The sequence below is a fragment of the Heteronotia binoei genome, chromosome 15 (assembly GCF_032191835.1).
Source record: "Heteronotia binoei isolate CCM8104 ecotype False Entrance Well chromosome 15, APGP_CSIRO_Hbin_v1, whole genome shotgun sequence".
Taxonomy (NCBI): Eukaryota; Metazoa; Chordata; class Lepidosauria; order Squamata; family Gekkonidae; genus Heteronotia; species Heteronotia binoei.
The window spans coordinates 54,094,644-54,110,269 of NC_083237.1; the positions used below are offsets into that span (position 1 = coordinate 54,094,644).

At 43.8% G+C, this 15,626-nt stretch overlaps 1 protein-coding gene across 6 annotated transcripts in view; it reads left to right on the plus strand.

The window, feature by feature from the left end:
• Nucleotides 1-10,120: 10,120 nt before the first annotated feature.
• The window catches only part of ATP6V0A1 (ATPase H+ transporting V0 subunit a1), a 68,337-nt gene continuing 62,831 nt past the window's right edge, over nucleotides 10,121-15,626 (plus strand). For all 6 annotated transcript variants that reach the window (XM_060255329.1, XM_060255331.1, XM_060255332.1 and 3 more), the window contains exons 1-3: nucleotides 10,121-10,282; nucleotides 13,727-13,805; nucleotides 15,464-15,561. In XM_060255329.1, the coding sequence (XP_060111312.1) occupies nucleotides 10,166-10,282; nucleotides 13,727-13,805; nucleotides 15,464-15,561 (294 nt within the window). In that variant the 5' untranslated portion in view covers nucleotides 10,121-10,165. The remainder of the gene's footprint in view (nucleotides 10,283-13,726; nucleotides 13,806-15,463; nucleotides 15,562-15,626) is intronic.

Here is a 15,626-nt window from a genome sequence, read left to right on the forward strand (position 1 = left end):
TTGGCTCTTCCGAGGATAGCTCTCCCAAGACTGCATTTCCTTGACTCTCCAATGACCACTCCTTGTACTTGCAACAGCAGACTAAACAACAAATGATTACATTTAGCTGGGTTATTTATATGCAGCTCGCCCTTTTTGTTGTTCCAATTAGAGCTTTGTTTTGTCATGGTCTTTATATAAAAATACAGACGGGCTGACTGGCACAGCATCTTGGAGACCAACTTACGCACATGGTGTTTTGTCAAATGCACCCTAACAAATAGTGCTGCCTCCATGTTTAATTCTAACTAAGGAGCAGAGTTGTCTGGAACAGCACAGAGCAACACACCTTTGCATCCCGAGGAGGGTAGCCAGGGAGCGGAGGGGGGCGGGGAGAGGATTGTTGAGAAACTCCTGGAGATTTAGGGGTGGAGCCTGGGGAGGAAAGGGATCTCAGTGGGGTACAGTGCCATAGAGTCCACTCTTCAAAAGCCATTTCTCCAGAGGAACTGATCTCTATAGTCTTAATGTGAGCTGTAATTCCAGGGGGTCCTCAGGTCCCACTTGAAGGCTGGCATTGCTAATTCCCAGAACAAGGTTTTCACAGTGCAACCATTACAAATGCAGAGTTACTAGATGTCCACTTTTTAGAAGAAATCCTCTTTTATTGTGTGTCCATCCTCTTTTGGGCACTTTTTAAATAGATGAAAAAGTCCCATTTTGTGGTTGGAAGGTTCGGAACATTCCTCGTTAGTAGCAATTCCTACAGCTTAAATAGTACGGGAACGTAAAATGAGAACTGCTGTAGTGATCGCATGTTTGAAGTAGTCAGCTGAGAAATATGCCCTCTTTTCTGCTCTTCAAAATATGGGAACCCTTTGTGCATGAGTATGCGCCAGTACAATGTACGCATGAGCATTAGTAGCAGAAACTGCTTGGCTGGAACTTTCTCCGGCTTTGAACCCTAACAATTCTGGCAACCAGCCAAGAGGAAAGTCTGAGACAATAAAATTCTAGCTAGCTGGCAGTCCTAGACGTTTGCCTATGTAATGAGTGCTTGTGTGTGGTTCATGCTTCCTTCCTGAACTGTGCTGTGAGTGGTCTTTAGGGAAAAAGGCGCAGTTACAGTACACAGCCAGAAGGAGGAGCTGGGCCTTGTAGCTTAATCTGGGGATAGAAGAGAGATCAGGGATACTGGCTTCTATATGAGACATGGGGATCTGGCTGGGATAAAAGAGGCATTCACACTCTCCCACCCTTGCTATCAGATGAAATCTGTAGGCAAGGAAAAAAGAAGGCTGCCATTTACACAAGTGGAATAGCTCACATTATTGGTCAAATGGTGGACGGCTGATGACGCTTGCATTCGGACGTCATGAACACATCACAATTTATTTGCACCAGGAACAAGCTGGAAACACTTGGGCTCCCGTGCACTTTCCCTTCCTTCCTCCCCCTTATGAAGGTTAAGAATTCTGGTTCTGCAGGCAAGAAACAAAGTCACAATTCGGTTAAAGCCGCAGGGATTCGACACATTGTAGGCTAGACTGAAGGTTTCCTAGATCATATAAAGTCCTTGACCTTTAGCCTTGTGTTTGTCAGAAGTATAATGTGGTTTGTGCATGTCATCTGATTGCAGCAGATATCTGATCAGCCAGATGCTACCCCCACCAGTCATTCCTTAATCAAATGAGGTTCCTTGCACACAGACCGCTCACTCTGTACTTCCTCACCCCAGAAAAAAAAGCATTTTAAAAATCTTTCACACAGTATCAATCCTCTGCTTTCCAGCTTCTGCGCTTTCACACACACTAAGCAACACACTTCCGATCTGCTTTGCAACTGGATTTCACTGTGTGAAATGGCAAAATTCACTTGCAAAATTGCTGAAGTGGACTGAAACTCTGTGAAAGCACAAACAACAACTTTGAATCCACAATCAACGCACTTTGCAACTGGAAAGACCTATGTGAAATGGCAAAATCCACTTGCAAAGGGTTGCAGAAGTGGATTGAAAGTGCTTTACTTAGCATGCGCGAAAGCGCAAATAACGCACTTTCAATTCACTTCCAATACACTTTGCCACTGGAAAGTTATTAAGCATTTGTGAAAGCGCCCTAGAATGTCATTATTAAGCATGTGTGAAAGCGCCCTAGAATGAGCCAGTTTGGTGTAGTGGTTAAGTGTGTGGACTCTTACCTAGGAGAACCGGGTTTGATTCCCCACTCCTCCACTTGCACCTGCTAGCATGGCCTTGGGTCAGCCATAGCTCTGGCAGAGGTTGTCCTTGAAAGGGCAGCTGCTGTGAGAGCCCTCTCCAGCCCCACCCACCTCACAGGGGGTCTGTTGTAGGAGAGGAAGGTAAAGGAGATTGTGAGCCGCTCTGAGACTCTTCAGAGTGGAGGGCGGGATATAAATCCAGTATCATCTTCTTTTTCTTCTTACCAAACTGGCTTTGGTACAATTTTTTCAGAAGAGCCACATTCAAAGCAGGTTTGGTGTGGATTTTGGGACCTTTCTGTCCGCATCTGGAATCTTGAACATGCCCTCCTCCCTTCCTCCACCAGCAGCCATTTTTCAAAAATCAGTAGGTATACCACTATAGAAACATAACATACTTGGGTTTTTAAAAGTCAGGAAAAAATACTCTGGGTTGAGGGGAAACCAAGGGGAAAAAAGGAAAATATTCCTGTGTGGATGTTCTGTGCTGTTGCAAATGTCTCTGCATTTACAGCGGCTATGATATCACAACAAGGAATTGTGCCCATGTTGAAGTAGCTTGGATATCTTTGTTTTTACTGGGATGTTTTGAGTAGAGTGCCATGCAGTGGGAAATAGATTCCCTTCTGCATTTCTTTTTAACTCATGTTGAAAATAACAGACCATTAAACAGATAAATATTTCTGAGGGCACAACCCATCCTTCCTGACCCATCCCCAGGAGAACAAAAGCTGCCAGTGTCTGTGGATGATGAGTCACTTTTACACAGAAAGACTCTAATTCAGGCAGGCACACAGCAAGGTCTTTTGCACTGATTACTCAGATGGCATCTGCTTCGGAGATTATCTAAGAAGCCTCTGTGGCACAATTCCAGTCCAATGTGAAGGGGGATGTATGCACACTCTGGAACTGATCATTCCAAAGGGTCTAGAACAGGGGTGGGCCAACGGTAGCTCTCCAGATGTTTTTTACCTACAACACTCATCACCCCCAACCATTGGCCACGCTTGCTGCGGCTGATGGTAGGCAAAAACATCTGGAGAGCTACCGTTGGCCACCTCTGGTCTAGAAAAACAGATTGACTGGAAGCAATAATAATGTCTTTAGTAAACTAGAGATTAAGAAGTACACTAAAATCCTATCTTTAGAGACTAGAATGCAAATATTAAAACTACTTACAACCTATGACCTTCGTTGTGTGAATCTCTCTTTCTCTCTTGGACTAGGATCTGGAAGAGACAGGTTCAGTTCTGCACTCTGAGATGGAAGCTTGCTGGGTGACCTTGGACCAGTCATACGTGCTCTGCCTCGCCTACCTCATAAGGTTGCTGTTGAGTATAAAATGGAGGTGAACAGTGTACATACAGATTTGGGCCATCGTTGGGCGACTCAAATAAAATAAATAAATAGACATTGGCTGATATCAGCCGGCCGACTCAGTGTGTACGCTTGATGAACATATGAAGCTGCCTTAAACTGAATCAGACCCTCGGTCCATCAAAGTCAGTACTGTCTACTCAGACTGGCAGTGACTCTTCTGGGTCTCAAGCTGAGGTTTTTCACGCCTATTTGCCTGGACCCTTTTTAGTTGGAGATGCCAGGGATTGAACCACCTGGGACCTTCTGCTTACCAAGCAGATGCTCTACTACTGAGCCACCATTCCTCCCTGCCCTGGAAGAGAGCCAGCTGGAAATAGAGCACCTGGAAGCATCCTGACAGAGCTCAGAAGAGGGACAAGTCATGGGTGCATGAGTGCTCCAGATGGTCCCTGGGGCACCCATGACCCGTCCCTCTTCTGAAAACTGTCTGCAGCTCCCCAGGCTCTTCCTAGCCTTCCAGATGGCCGGGAAGATGCTTCGGCAAGCCGAGAGCAACTCAGGGGTGGGATGGGGACAGCATGCAGATGTGTGCATGTGGACACAATTTTTTGATCCACCTGCCTCTTGTCCCTGGGGCAGCTTAAAATGCCTGTCTGTTATCACCCATTGTGAAGATAAAAAAGAGAAGCTGAGGAAAACCATATGTTATACATGCCTTTGGAAAGCATAATAAAAAGAAATGTGTACAGAATTATTGAAGTTATATTTAACACCCAACCGGTGCACAACAGGCAGACATTCAGCCACTGAAGCATTCTTTTCGCAGTGCAAAGAAGCTGAGGAAGAGTTACACCTACTGAATTTCAGCCTGTCACACAACTCTTCAGAAGTAAATTGTCCTGAATGAAGTAGTATGTTCTACTTAAGGTATTTTTACAGTGCTCTTGGGCCGCATCTCTGTGGAACAGTTTTCTCTACTACCATGCATAAAACCAGTGAAACATTATTTTTGGATTTGTTAAACTGACACTGCTTAGCTTCCAAGATCTGACAAGCCTGGGCTATCCAGGACACGGCTCCCACATCTTTAGCTCTGTTAAAAGGACAATTCCCACCTTATACAATTCTATTTATTTAACTGGATTTATGAACCACCCTTTCTCTGCAAGCAGGGCTCAGGGCAGTTCACAACAAAACTTTTGCGGTATGCAGAAATGTATTCTTTACATTGTTATTAGTTGTAATAATAATGACAATACTATTAAAATATGTATTATACTTAAATGTTATTTAATAGCTGTAATCCAACTGTGCATCTTCTCTTGCTGTCTCACTACATGGTATTTCTACTTGGTGGAAGAAAGTGCTGTCAAGTCACAGCTGACGTACGGTGACCCCATAGAGTTCTCAAGGCAAGAGGTCTTTAGAGGTGGTTTGCCATTGCCTGCCTCTGCCTGGCGACCCTGGATTTCCTTGGAGGTCCCCCCACTCAAATACTAGCCAGGGCTGACCCTGCTTAGCTTCTGAGATCTGACAACACCTACTTATGCAATACAACTTCCTGCTTGCTTGTGTCATATTTCTGCTTTGTTTCAGATTTCGTCACGATAGAGAGCTCATGGGTATAAATAGACAAATAAATATAGAACACTCCGTGAGGGTTTTTACTAATGTATATACCAAGACAACTTTTATACTGAACAATATTCAGTGATATTCCAAAAATTCCCTTCTACAAAAAATTGTACAATGTTCTCTCTTTGTTTGCAGAGCTACACAAAGTCCAAGAAATTCCAAAATGGATATGACTGCTTCCCAAAACAGGTGTGGCTGCAAATGGACTGCTCTTCTGTCATCTTTTTGGAGTTTCCTTCTTCAGGTAGCTCACCATTGGAGACAAGAGCACAGCCAATTGAAATAATTTAGTGAATATACATGGGCGTATCTTGAATAAGATTCCAGAAAATATGTATTTAAAATATTGTTTAAAATACTGTTTTAATTATTTTTTATGACATGCCAGCCCCTTTGGTGAGCTGCCTGAAGAAGGAAACTCCAAGAAGATGACAGAAGAGCAGTCCATTTGCAGCCACACCTGCTTTGGGAAGCAGTCATATCCATTTTGGAATTTCTTGGACTTTGTGTAGCTCTGCAAAGAAGGAACATTGTACAACTTTTTGTAGAGGGGGATTTTTGGAATATCACTGAATATTGCTTAGTATAAAAATTGTTTTGGTATACACATTAGTAAAAACCCTCATGGAGAGTTCTATATTTATTTGCTTGTTTCAGATTTCGGCAATCCCAGTTCTATTACACTGCTTATTAGTTGTCTAATTCTATTGACTGCGTTGACTTACATTCAGGTGGGCAGGCGCATTGGTCTGAAGCAACAGAACAAATTTAAGCCCAATAAAGTTTAATTCTGGGTATAAGCTTTTGCGTGAATTTGGAGCTCAAAATTTGTTGTATTGCTTATTGCTATTAATTGCATTGATTTACGTACTGTAATCTGCCTTAGTGACGAAGGTGGATTATAAATAACATGCTTTTCTAAAAAACCCCAATAACAACCCCAATTGAATAAAAACAACCCCAACCCCAATTGAATAAAAATAAGACATAACAATAATCAAAGTATTATTGAATAATAATAAGAGATTGGATTTATACCCTGTCCTTCTTTCACCACCCAAAGGTTTACAATCTCCTTTCCTCCCAACCCTGTGAGGTGCGTGTGCTGAGAGAGCTCTCAGAGGACTGGTCTTAACAGAACAGCTCTAAGAGCACTTGTGACTGACCTAGGGTCTCCCCGCTGACTGCATGTGAAGGAGTGGGTACTCAAACCAGGTTCTCCAGATTAGTCCTCCGCTCTTAACCAATGCACCAAACAATAAGAATAATTATTAAAATGAAATTATAATAGTCTCATGAGGCGTCACCGAAGGACATTCCGCTTCCCCAAGCCTCTCTACGGCCAGCCACCTACACCCTCCCACCGCCGACTCCATCACCTCCTGCTCCCAGTGACGTCAATCAACCCATCAGAGGAGCCACTGCGCCTGCGCAGTCCCGTTCCTCCCCCAAAATGGCGCTGGGCCCTCCAAAGCCGCTGCGCAACCGTAATCCGACGCGACGCTTGTTGCTAAGCTACCTGCCGGGTCTGGCGGAAGAGGGCACGCTCTGAGAACCTCCGTGGTGACGTCAGCGACGGAAGCCGAGGCGGTGACGGAGGTGATTTTTTTTTGTCAGACGAGAGGTGGTGACGGGGCTTCAGACGGAGGTGGTTGTCAAGGTCTGTTGTGGGAACGAATAACGACCTTCCCCCCCTCTTAATGTCCTTCAAAGAGGCTGAGGGGAGATGGGAGGTCTCGCAATGTATTGTGGGATGCTGAGACCTTGTTGGGGGTGGGAACGTGTGTGACATCCCCAAAGGGGTAGGTAGGGGTGTATGTGGTTAAGGGTTGTTAGGATGGCTCTTGCGAAGCTGGGAGGAACCGTGGTGTGTGTGTATATATGTATGTATATGTATATACGTGTGTGTGTAGGGCTTTTTTTTGTAGAAAAAGCCCGGCAGGAACTTATTTGCATATTAGGCCACACCCCTGACATCACCATTATTTCTCACAGGGCTTTTTGGTAGAAAAAGCGTGGCAGAAACTGATTTGCATACTAGGCCACACCTTCTGCCAAGCCAGCAGGATCTGTGTTCTTGCTCAAAAATGCCGTGTGTGTGTGTGTGTGTGTGTGTATATGTGTGTGCATATGTGGGTGTATGTATTAGTGTGTGTTAAATATATTTATATATTGTATATGTTAACTATATGTGTGCATGTAAAAAAAAACTACACACTTTTAATTTAAATAAAACATATGGGTGTGTGGTTCCTTCTAGTCCACGGAGGCGAGGAGGAGCAGGTTTGTTTTGTGGGCGGAATGATGCTATGGATTGTGTATGGGAGGAGGGTGTGGTTTTGAGTTAGGCTGTTACTCCCTTGGAATGTTTTCTCTGGGTCACTTTGGGATGAAAGGAAGGACATCTGTGCAAGCTAGGGAGGATGTTCTTTACCTTGGGGGTTAGGTTTGGGGTGTCCTTTAGAGTTTGCTGCTGTAGGGGGCACTGAGGTCCTGCCTGGTATGGCAGGTTCACGGTGCTCCTGAGGGATGAGGAGTTGGTGAATCTTTTTGTGACAAAAGGTAAAGGAAAATGGCTCTTGCTATTCGAGGGAAGACGCTCAATTGCCTTATTGCTTGAAGCCCAGTTGCAGAGGTCCAGTTGTGTTAAGTCTGCTGCTATCTAAATGAATATAAGGCGCTATAAAGACAAATCGTTGTGGCTTTTGACCTGTGGCATGATGTAGCACATGCATAAGGGTCTTGCAGTACTGTGGAAATGAATCTTTGCAAGTGGATTTGTGGTGCTGCAAGATTAATTCATCAAAATATATGTGTATATGCTGCACTGTGTTGCATGTATGTTGTTTGAGGGAGGGGCAAATGGATCTTGTGGGAAGGCAGGATAGCAGCTTCCTCTTGTCGCCTTAGGATGGCGACGATAGAAATAACTCCTTCCTTTGCAGCAGAATTAATTTAATTAATGCCAGGAAGAGCCTAATCTACTGCAATCAGAAGGGGTTGTTTCCTTGACAAATTATTCTTCGCCCTCCTCTTGTAGGTTTTGCAAGACAAAAATGCTGTTTTTCCGTTATCTATATCTGTATCTGCATACAGCTATCCCTTTAAGCAGAAGTAAAAATGGGAAATTTTTCCATTATTATTTTTTGAAGTGAGAAAGGACAGAATTATGCAAAATGACAGTGAAATTTCATCCGTCATTCTAGGTCCAGGCATTTCTCTCCTACTGTTTGATAAAGAACATCCTTTGTTTAAGTTGCAGGCATTAAAAGCATTCTTTGTAATATAGTGTGTGGGTATGCTGAGCCTCCCCTTGGTTTGTACATTAACAACACACTGGATATTTGGGCTTAATGGAGCTCAGAGTCCAATAATGATGGTCCTGTTAGTGCCCTTGAAATGCCTGCATCTCTTGCTTGTTGGCATGAGCTAAGATGGCAGCTTGGACTTGCTGTTTAATTATTGCATCTAGCTTCTGGCCTCAAAGTTACCACACAGTGTGGTGACCGCTCTGTGTGTGGCTGATCATATTCTGGTTCTCATCCATCGATAGTGCATTATTTTCATTAGATTCCAGTGTCCAGTTGTTATTCTGTATAAAGGTGTGTCATTTGCTAGCTCTGAGGCAACTGTCCTTTTACACTTTTATTTTAAATTCCAAGCAAACGTTTCTGAAGCCCCCTCGGGCTGGTTTTAAGGTTTCAGGTTCCGAGGCAAGAAAAAAACAAACAAACAGACCCATGCCATTCATTGATGCCTGAGATGTGTCAGCAGGAAGCATGCCTCTGTGGACAAATCTCCATGTACTGTTTTTCCCTGCGTGAGAAAGCCGCAGGGGCTACGTTGAAGAAAACACATTGCTTTGTTTTGATTGCTGCTTATCTTCCAACTGCAAACTTCCAGTTAGTGGTTTAGTGACAATCCAGCTAGATCTTGCTGTCCTTGTGCAATCTCTATAGATTCTGGAGCGCAAATGGTCCTTGGTCTCTTAGTGGGACTGAACTGTAAATTCCCATGCAGCCAGATAAATCTGCTGCAGTGCTGTGTGACAGTAAAGCATTTCCTCCCCGTGGCTGTCAGCTGATAGGCTGCTGCTTATGTTTCTAGGGCACCAGCCTGCAGAGGCAGCTAGGTGTCATGTGATGCTCATGAAGCATTCAGGCCCTGGACCTGATAGACCGCACAGGGGGTGGTAAGCGATGTGGGGCTCATCGGTGTGGTTTTGGAAATGGGCCTTTCCCCAGAAGCTACCTAAAGGCAGCAGTTCACATCATGTGAGAGTCAACAGGACCATCTGAAACATATAGGCTGCAGCCTGAGTCTGAAAGAACGCTAAATGCTTGCAGGCTTGAAGCTAGAGATATTTTGCTGCCTTTAAATTAAAGTAGAAGGGAGGAAGAGGGTTTTTTTTTTTTAATCCCCGATGAACAGAGGCTGCTGTATTGTAACCCTGAGTTTTAATCCTTGTGAGGGGTCTGAATGCTTGAAATATTATTGAGGAGGTCACTGGGGGAAAAGGTGGAAAGAGGGAGAATAGAATGGGGAGGGGCTGTGACTCAGTGGTAGAGCACCTGCTTGGCACGTTGTCTCCCATTAAAAGGACTGGGCAGTAGGGGATGTGAAAGACCCTGGGAAGCTGCTGCTAGTCTGACTAGACAGTACTGATTTTGATGGAACAAGGGTCTAATTAAGTATGAGGCAGCTTCAAACTAGAGAAGGGGCCGTGGCTCAGTGGTATCTGCTTGGCATGCAGAAGCTCCCAGGTTTGATTCCTGGAATCTAGTAAGGATCAAGTTGTAAGTGATGTATCCCAACATGAGACCCCGGAGAGCTGCTGCCAGCCTGAGTAAACAATACTGACCTTGGTGGACCAGCAATCTGGTACAGTATAAGGCAGCTTCATCATGTGTCTTTGTGTACCTGTGAATGGATTCATTCCTGAGGAATCTTGCCTTTATGCTTAAAGGTTTAAGAAGATTTTGACCCTGGTTTGAGCAGCCCTTCTTTCATCATGGGGGAGCTCTTCCGGAGCGAAGAAATGACCCTCGCGCAGCTTTTCCTTCAGTCCGAAGCGGCATACTGCTGCGTCAGCGAGCTGGGAGAACTTGGAAAAGTCCAGTTTCGGGATGTATGTACTTACCTTTCTCTGTATGATAGAAGCTAGTGTGTTGTGATGATCTTTTCTGTTACTTGTCTAATATATCATTTTTTCACATCGCTCAAAGAGGCTTATCATAAAACAAGAACATTTAAAGCTGGCCAGAAACTTCACCTGACATATTGAAACATTAACACAATTGAACACCGTTAAAGACCAAGGCAGTTTAAATACGTACTGCAGATCCATAGATTTTATATTGTATAACATCAAGGATATTGCTACTTTGCTGTAATGCGATTGAAGATATCAGCCATAATGTAACATTTTCTTGTAATACTTTGTAATTTAAAGTTCTCTTGTTTTTTTTTCTTGTTTCTTTTCTATGCTATGTTTTAATATATTGGAATAAAATTTTATATCAGTTAAAAAAATAAAAACCAAGGCAGGCAGGAAAAAGCTTGCCTAAATAATGCGACCTTACTCTGCTTCAGGACAAGCAAACACTGTGATATATGATTATGGTAAAAAGGAACACTTTTTACCATAATCATATAAATCTTTTGTTGCATTATAGAGAAGTGCATCCTTATAATATTACAAAAAAAGGCCCACCTGAGTCATGATATTACCTATTCTGTCATGGGTAGACAGGCATTCCCCAGGCCTGCTACCCAAAGCCCATGTAACTAGAGAAGTCATGGACTGAACTAGAGAACCTCTGTATATAAAATATGGGTTATATATCCTTGAGCCAATGGTCCTTCCGGAGCCCTGAAAGACAAAAAGAAAGGCTGAAGATTTTGGTGTGTGGAATGGGGTCAGGATCTCAGGGAAGTTTTTAAACCAGGCTTTTAAAGGGAAACGCATGCTGGCACTTCCAAGATTGCGGTACTAACCATTTTATCATATCTGAAGAAGTTAGCAGTGACTTACGGAAGATCATAACCACAAATGTTGTTAGTCTTTGAGGTGCTCTTGCACTTTCCTGCTGCTATATATCAAAATGGTTACCCGTCTTGCTCGATCTCGTTTTATCACAGTAACTGTGTCATGCAGAATGGCTTGCATGGATAGCACTTGTACGTTTACAGAGGGTCTTTGCAAGCCAGAAATTACAAAATAATATTTTAATAGAAACTTAAAAGCATTTCAGAGCTAATTCCAAAAGAACAGAATGTGGCACATCGACAGGTATCCAAGAGGGTTAGTTGTGCTCAAAGAGCTCTGATCACCCCTTAGGTTTACGCACTGAGACCCCACTGAGGCCAGCTCCTTTCCAAGTACTTGACGTGCCTCAAGGCAACCTGAATATTCACAAAGGTTTTTGGAAGGCTATGTGACAGCTAACAGTGGCTGCCTTTTAGAAAAATGTGGCAATACTATAACTCACTTAACCAGTCAAACACAAGAGACCCTCCTAAATTTGGAAGGCAGGTATGACTTCATGAAACAAGTGTTCTTTTGTTTTTAAGAAGGATGTGTGCTTAGCAATCACCAGATGACATGTACTGACCATGACTCCCTAAGACTTTCATCCATATATGTTTCACCCTATCCGTTTTGTTTTGAATGGATCTTCTGTTGTCCAACGAGGCAGTCTCCTATTTAATTGGAGGAAATCTGCTTTAAAGGAGACAAAGTGAGAGGGGGTAACTGGGATTTTCAACCTATGTATTACAATGAGCACCTAGATGAAGGCTCATTTTTGTCAAGTCTTCCTCAAGAGTGTTCCTATTTTCTTCAAGGTTATCACAGTTCAGTGTTTATATTGGGAATAAGCCAGTCCTTAACCTCTTCTCTGAAGAGATGCAAAAGTCTTCTGACTTTGGCTGACAAAATGTTTTATGCAAACCTTTATTTTCTTCAAAATTATCTCCCTCTCAATACCACTTAAGTGTTTATGTTAATATTAGGAGCAAACCAGTCCTGAACCTCTTTTCTAACCAGATGTGAAAGCCCTCTGGTTAGATAGCCTTGCTTTAACTGGTAACCTGTTCCATAAAGATGGGACCACCATAAACAGTATTCTTGCTCTGGCAGTCACAGATCTTACTTCCTTCAAGTAGAGAAAAAGGGAACAAACTTGTGAGAAAATTAATCTTTTTGGGCTTGTATGGAGAGTATCGGGGACCCAGTCCTGTGCTCAAAGGGATTGTTTTTCTCTCTTACAGTGCAGTTGAACCATCTCTAGTTTCTATTTTGGTATTAACTGCCACTAGTGCTGCGTTACAGTCCATTCAGTGAACTGGAGCCAAACTTAGAAAAGATAAATATCCATCAGATAGCAGTTCTTTGTATTTAAGTATTTCACCAGCCGATGTCTTTCTTCATCACTGTGGCCCTCAGCGTACAAAGTTCTCTTGCCTTCCATTTAATTCCTGGAAACAGCACATATGCCAGACTTTCCTTAGACTCCAAAGACCATTTGGAGCCACTTTGGTGAAGTGGTTAAAGGACTCTTACCTGGGAGAACCGGGTTTGATTCCCCGCTCCTCCACTTGCAGCTGCTGGCATGGCCTTGGGTCAGCCATAGCTCTCATAGACCTTCTTCCCCTGTAGTGGTTAAGTGTGCAGACTCTTATCTGGGAGAACCGGGCTTGATTCCCCACTCCTCCACTTGCAGCTGATGGAATGGCCTTGGGTCAGCCATAGCTCTCATAGACCTTCTTCCCCTGTAGTGGTTAAGTGTGCGGACTCTTATCTGGGAGAACCGGGTTTGATTCCCCACTCCTCCACTTGCAGCTGCTGGAATGGCCTTAGGTCAGCCATAGCTCTCATAGACCTTCTTCCCCTGTAGTGGTTAAGTGTGCAGACTCTTATCTGGGAGAACCGGGCTTGATTCCCCACTCCTCCGCTTGCAGCTGCTGGCATGGCCTTGGGTCAGCCATAGCTCTCATAGACCTTCTTCCCCTGTAGTGGTTAAGTGTGCAGACTCTTATCTGGGAGAACCGGGCTTGATTCCCCACTCCTCCACTTGCAGCTGCTGGAATGGCCTTAGGTCAGCCATAGCTCTCATAGACCTTCTTCCCCTGTAGTGGTTAAGTGCATGGACTCTTATCTGGGAGAACCGGGTTTGATTCCCCACTCCTCCACTTGCAGCTGCTGGAATGGCCTTGGGTCAGCCATAGCTTTCACAGGAGTTGTCCTTGAAAGGGCAGCTGTAAAAAACTCTCTCAGCCCCACCTACCTCACAGGGTGTCTGTTTTTGGGGGAGGGAAGATAAAGGAGATTGTGACCACTCTGAGATTCAGAGTACAGGGCAGGATATAAATCCAATATTTTCTTCTACCATTCACTTTCTACACAGAAGGTATACTATTAGTGATTTTCTGTCTGGTCCCTTCCAGTTAAAATTGTGAACTGTCCAAAGGGAAGGACTGTAAAGTAGTAAGTTTGTATTTCTCAATTGTTGTATATACAGAGCTATTTGTGATGGAAATTGTGTGTGTGTGCTTGTGTTTTAATCTTCAGCTAAATCCTGATGTGAACGTCTTCCAGCGTAAATTTGTTAATGAAGTCCGAAGGTGTGAAGAAATGGACAGGAAACTCAGTATGTCCTTGCTTCATTTTACAAAATAATTTCTGTGCGTGGAATGATTATTGATCATGTAAATTTCTGCCTAGTTCTTGTGGCTGCCATAGATTTTTGAGCTAGAACCATCCCTAAGAAATCTAATGCAAAATGCAACACAACAGGGCAATCCTCAGCTAGGATGTTTGCTGTGGGTCCTGTGTTTGGAAAGGCCCTGCTGGGATTGCAGGGTGGAGATATAGTATTCCTAAAGAAGTTTCCCCACCTGTCTGGAAGAAATGGAGGGGCTCATGGTGGTGGCTGCAACTGCTGTCTGGCTACTTGCCTGCCTGACTGCCTCTTCATCTTCCTCTCTGCTCTCTCGTCAGTCGTTGCTAAGCAGCCTCATAAGAACGTAACGTAAGTTCATAAGAAGAACCTTGCTGGATCAGGCCAGTGGTCCATCTAGTTCAGCATCCTGTCTCAAACAGTGGCCAACCAGTTCCTCTGGAGGGCCAACAACAGGGCAGAGAAGCCAAGGCCTTCCCTGATAAGAACATAAGAAAAGCCCTTCTGGATCAGACCAACAGGGCATAGAGACCAAGGCCTTTGCTGATAAGAACATAAGAAGAGCCTTGCTGGATTAGACCAGTAGTCCATCTAGACAAGCATCCTGTCTCACACAGTGGCCAGCCAGTTCCTGTGGAGGGCCAACAACAGGGCAGAGAGGCCAAGGCCTTCCCTGATAAGAACATGAGAAAAGCCCTTCTGGATCAGACCAACAAGACATAGAGACTGAGGTTTTTCCTTATAAGAACATAAGAAGAGCCTTGCTGGATCAGACCAGTAGTTCATCTATACAAGCATCTCATCTCACACAGTGGCCAGCCAGTTCCTCTGGAGGGCCAACAACAGGGCAGAGAGGCCTAGGCCTTTCCCAGATGTTGCCTCCTTGCTCTAGAATTCAGAGGCTTAGTGCTTCTAAATGTGGAGGTTCCCCTCATCACCAAGGCTCGTAACTATCAATAGACTTATGTATCTATCCAACCCCCTTTGAAAGTGGTATATTTCTGTGGCCATCACTGCATCCTCTGGCATTCTCAGTGCACACTGACATACACTGTGCCTTCCACTTTGTAAGGGGTGGCTTTGTAGGCAAGCATGCAGTCGTATGCTTTTAAGTTTTAATCTATTTTTAACTCTCCTCTATATGCATTTTAATATTGTAAGCTTTCTTGAGTTTGTTAACAGAAAAGTGAGGTATACATGTTATAAGTATTAACAAGCTTAAAAGGAAAATAGGTTTTGATCTGAGCAATTATTTCTCCTCACCATAAGGACTTTTGTTTGCCCCACCCAAAATCTTTCCGATTGTGGCAAAGAAAGTTGGCTTGGTAATATCACTGATGCAGATTCTCCTTTTGCCCTTATGAAATGTTACAAAGTTGGCTTGCTATGCGTCTACTTTTTCCCATGTGTGTCTTTATTTTTTATTCATTACCAGTATTTTAAAATATTTTTAAATAAAACTGGGAGGAGGAGGTGTGTTTTGATGTTAAAGGTTAAGATGATGGGAGTGGAAAGGGGTGAAAGAAATTCCATGGAATGATTTGGGTATTTGGCCCTTTATGACTTATTGCAGTTTTCTGCTTCTTCTTTCCTCCCTCCCCATGCGGTTCTCCCCCATCCCTTTTCAGGGTTTGTTGAAAAGGAGATCAAAAAAGCCAACCTCCCCATTGCAGACACTGGTGAGAATCCGGAGGTGCCATTTCCCCGAGACATGATTGACCTGGAGGTAAAAACCACTGGCCTTGTGGAATTTTGTTTGACCTTGGTGGTTGTTGCTTTTTTTAAATGAAT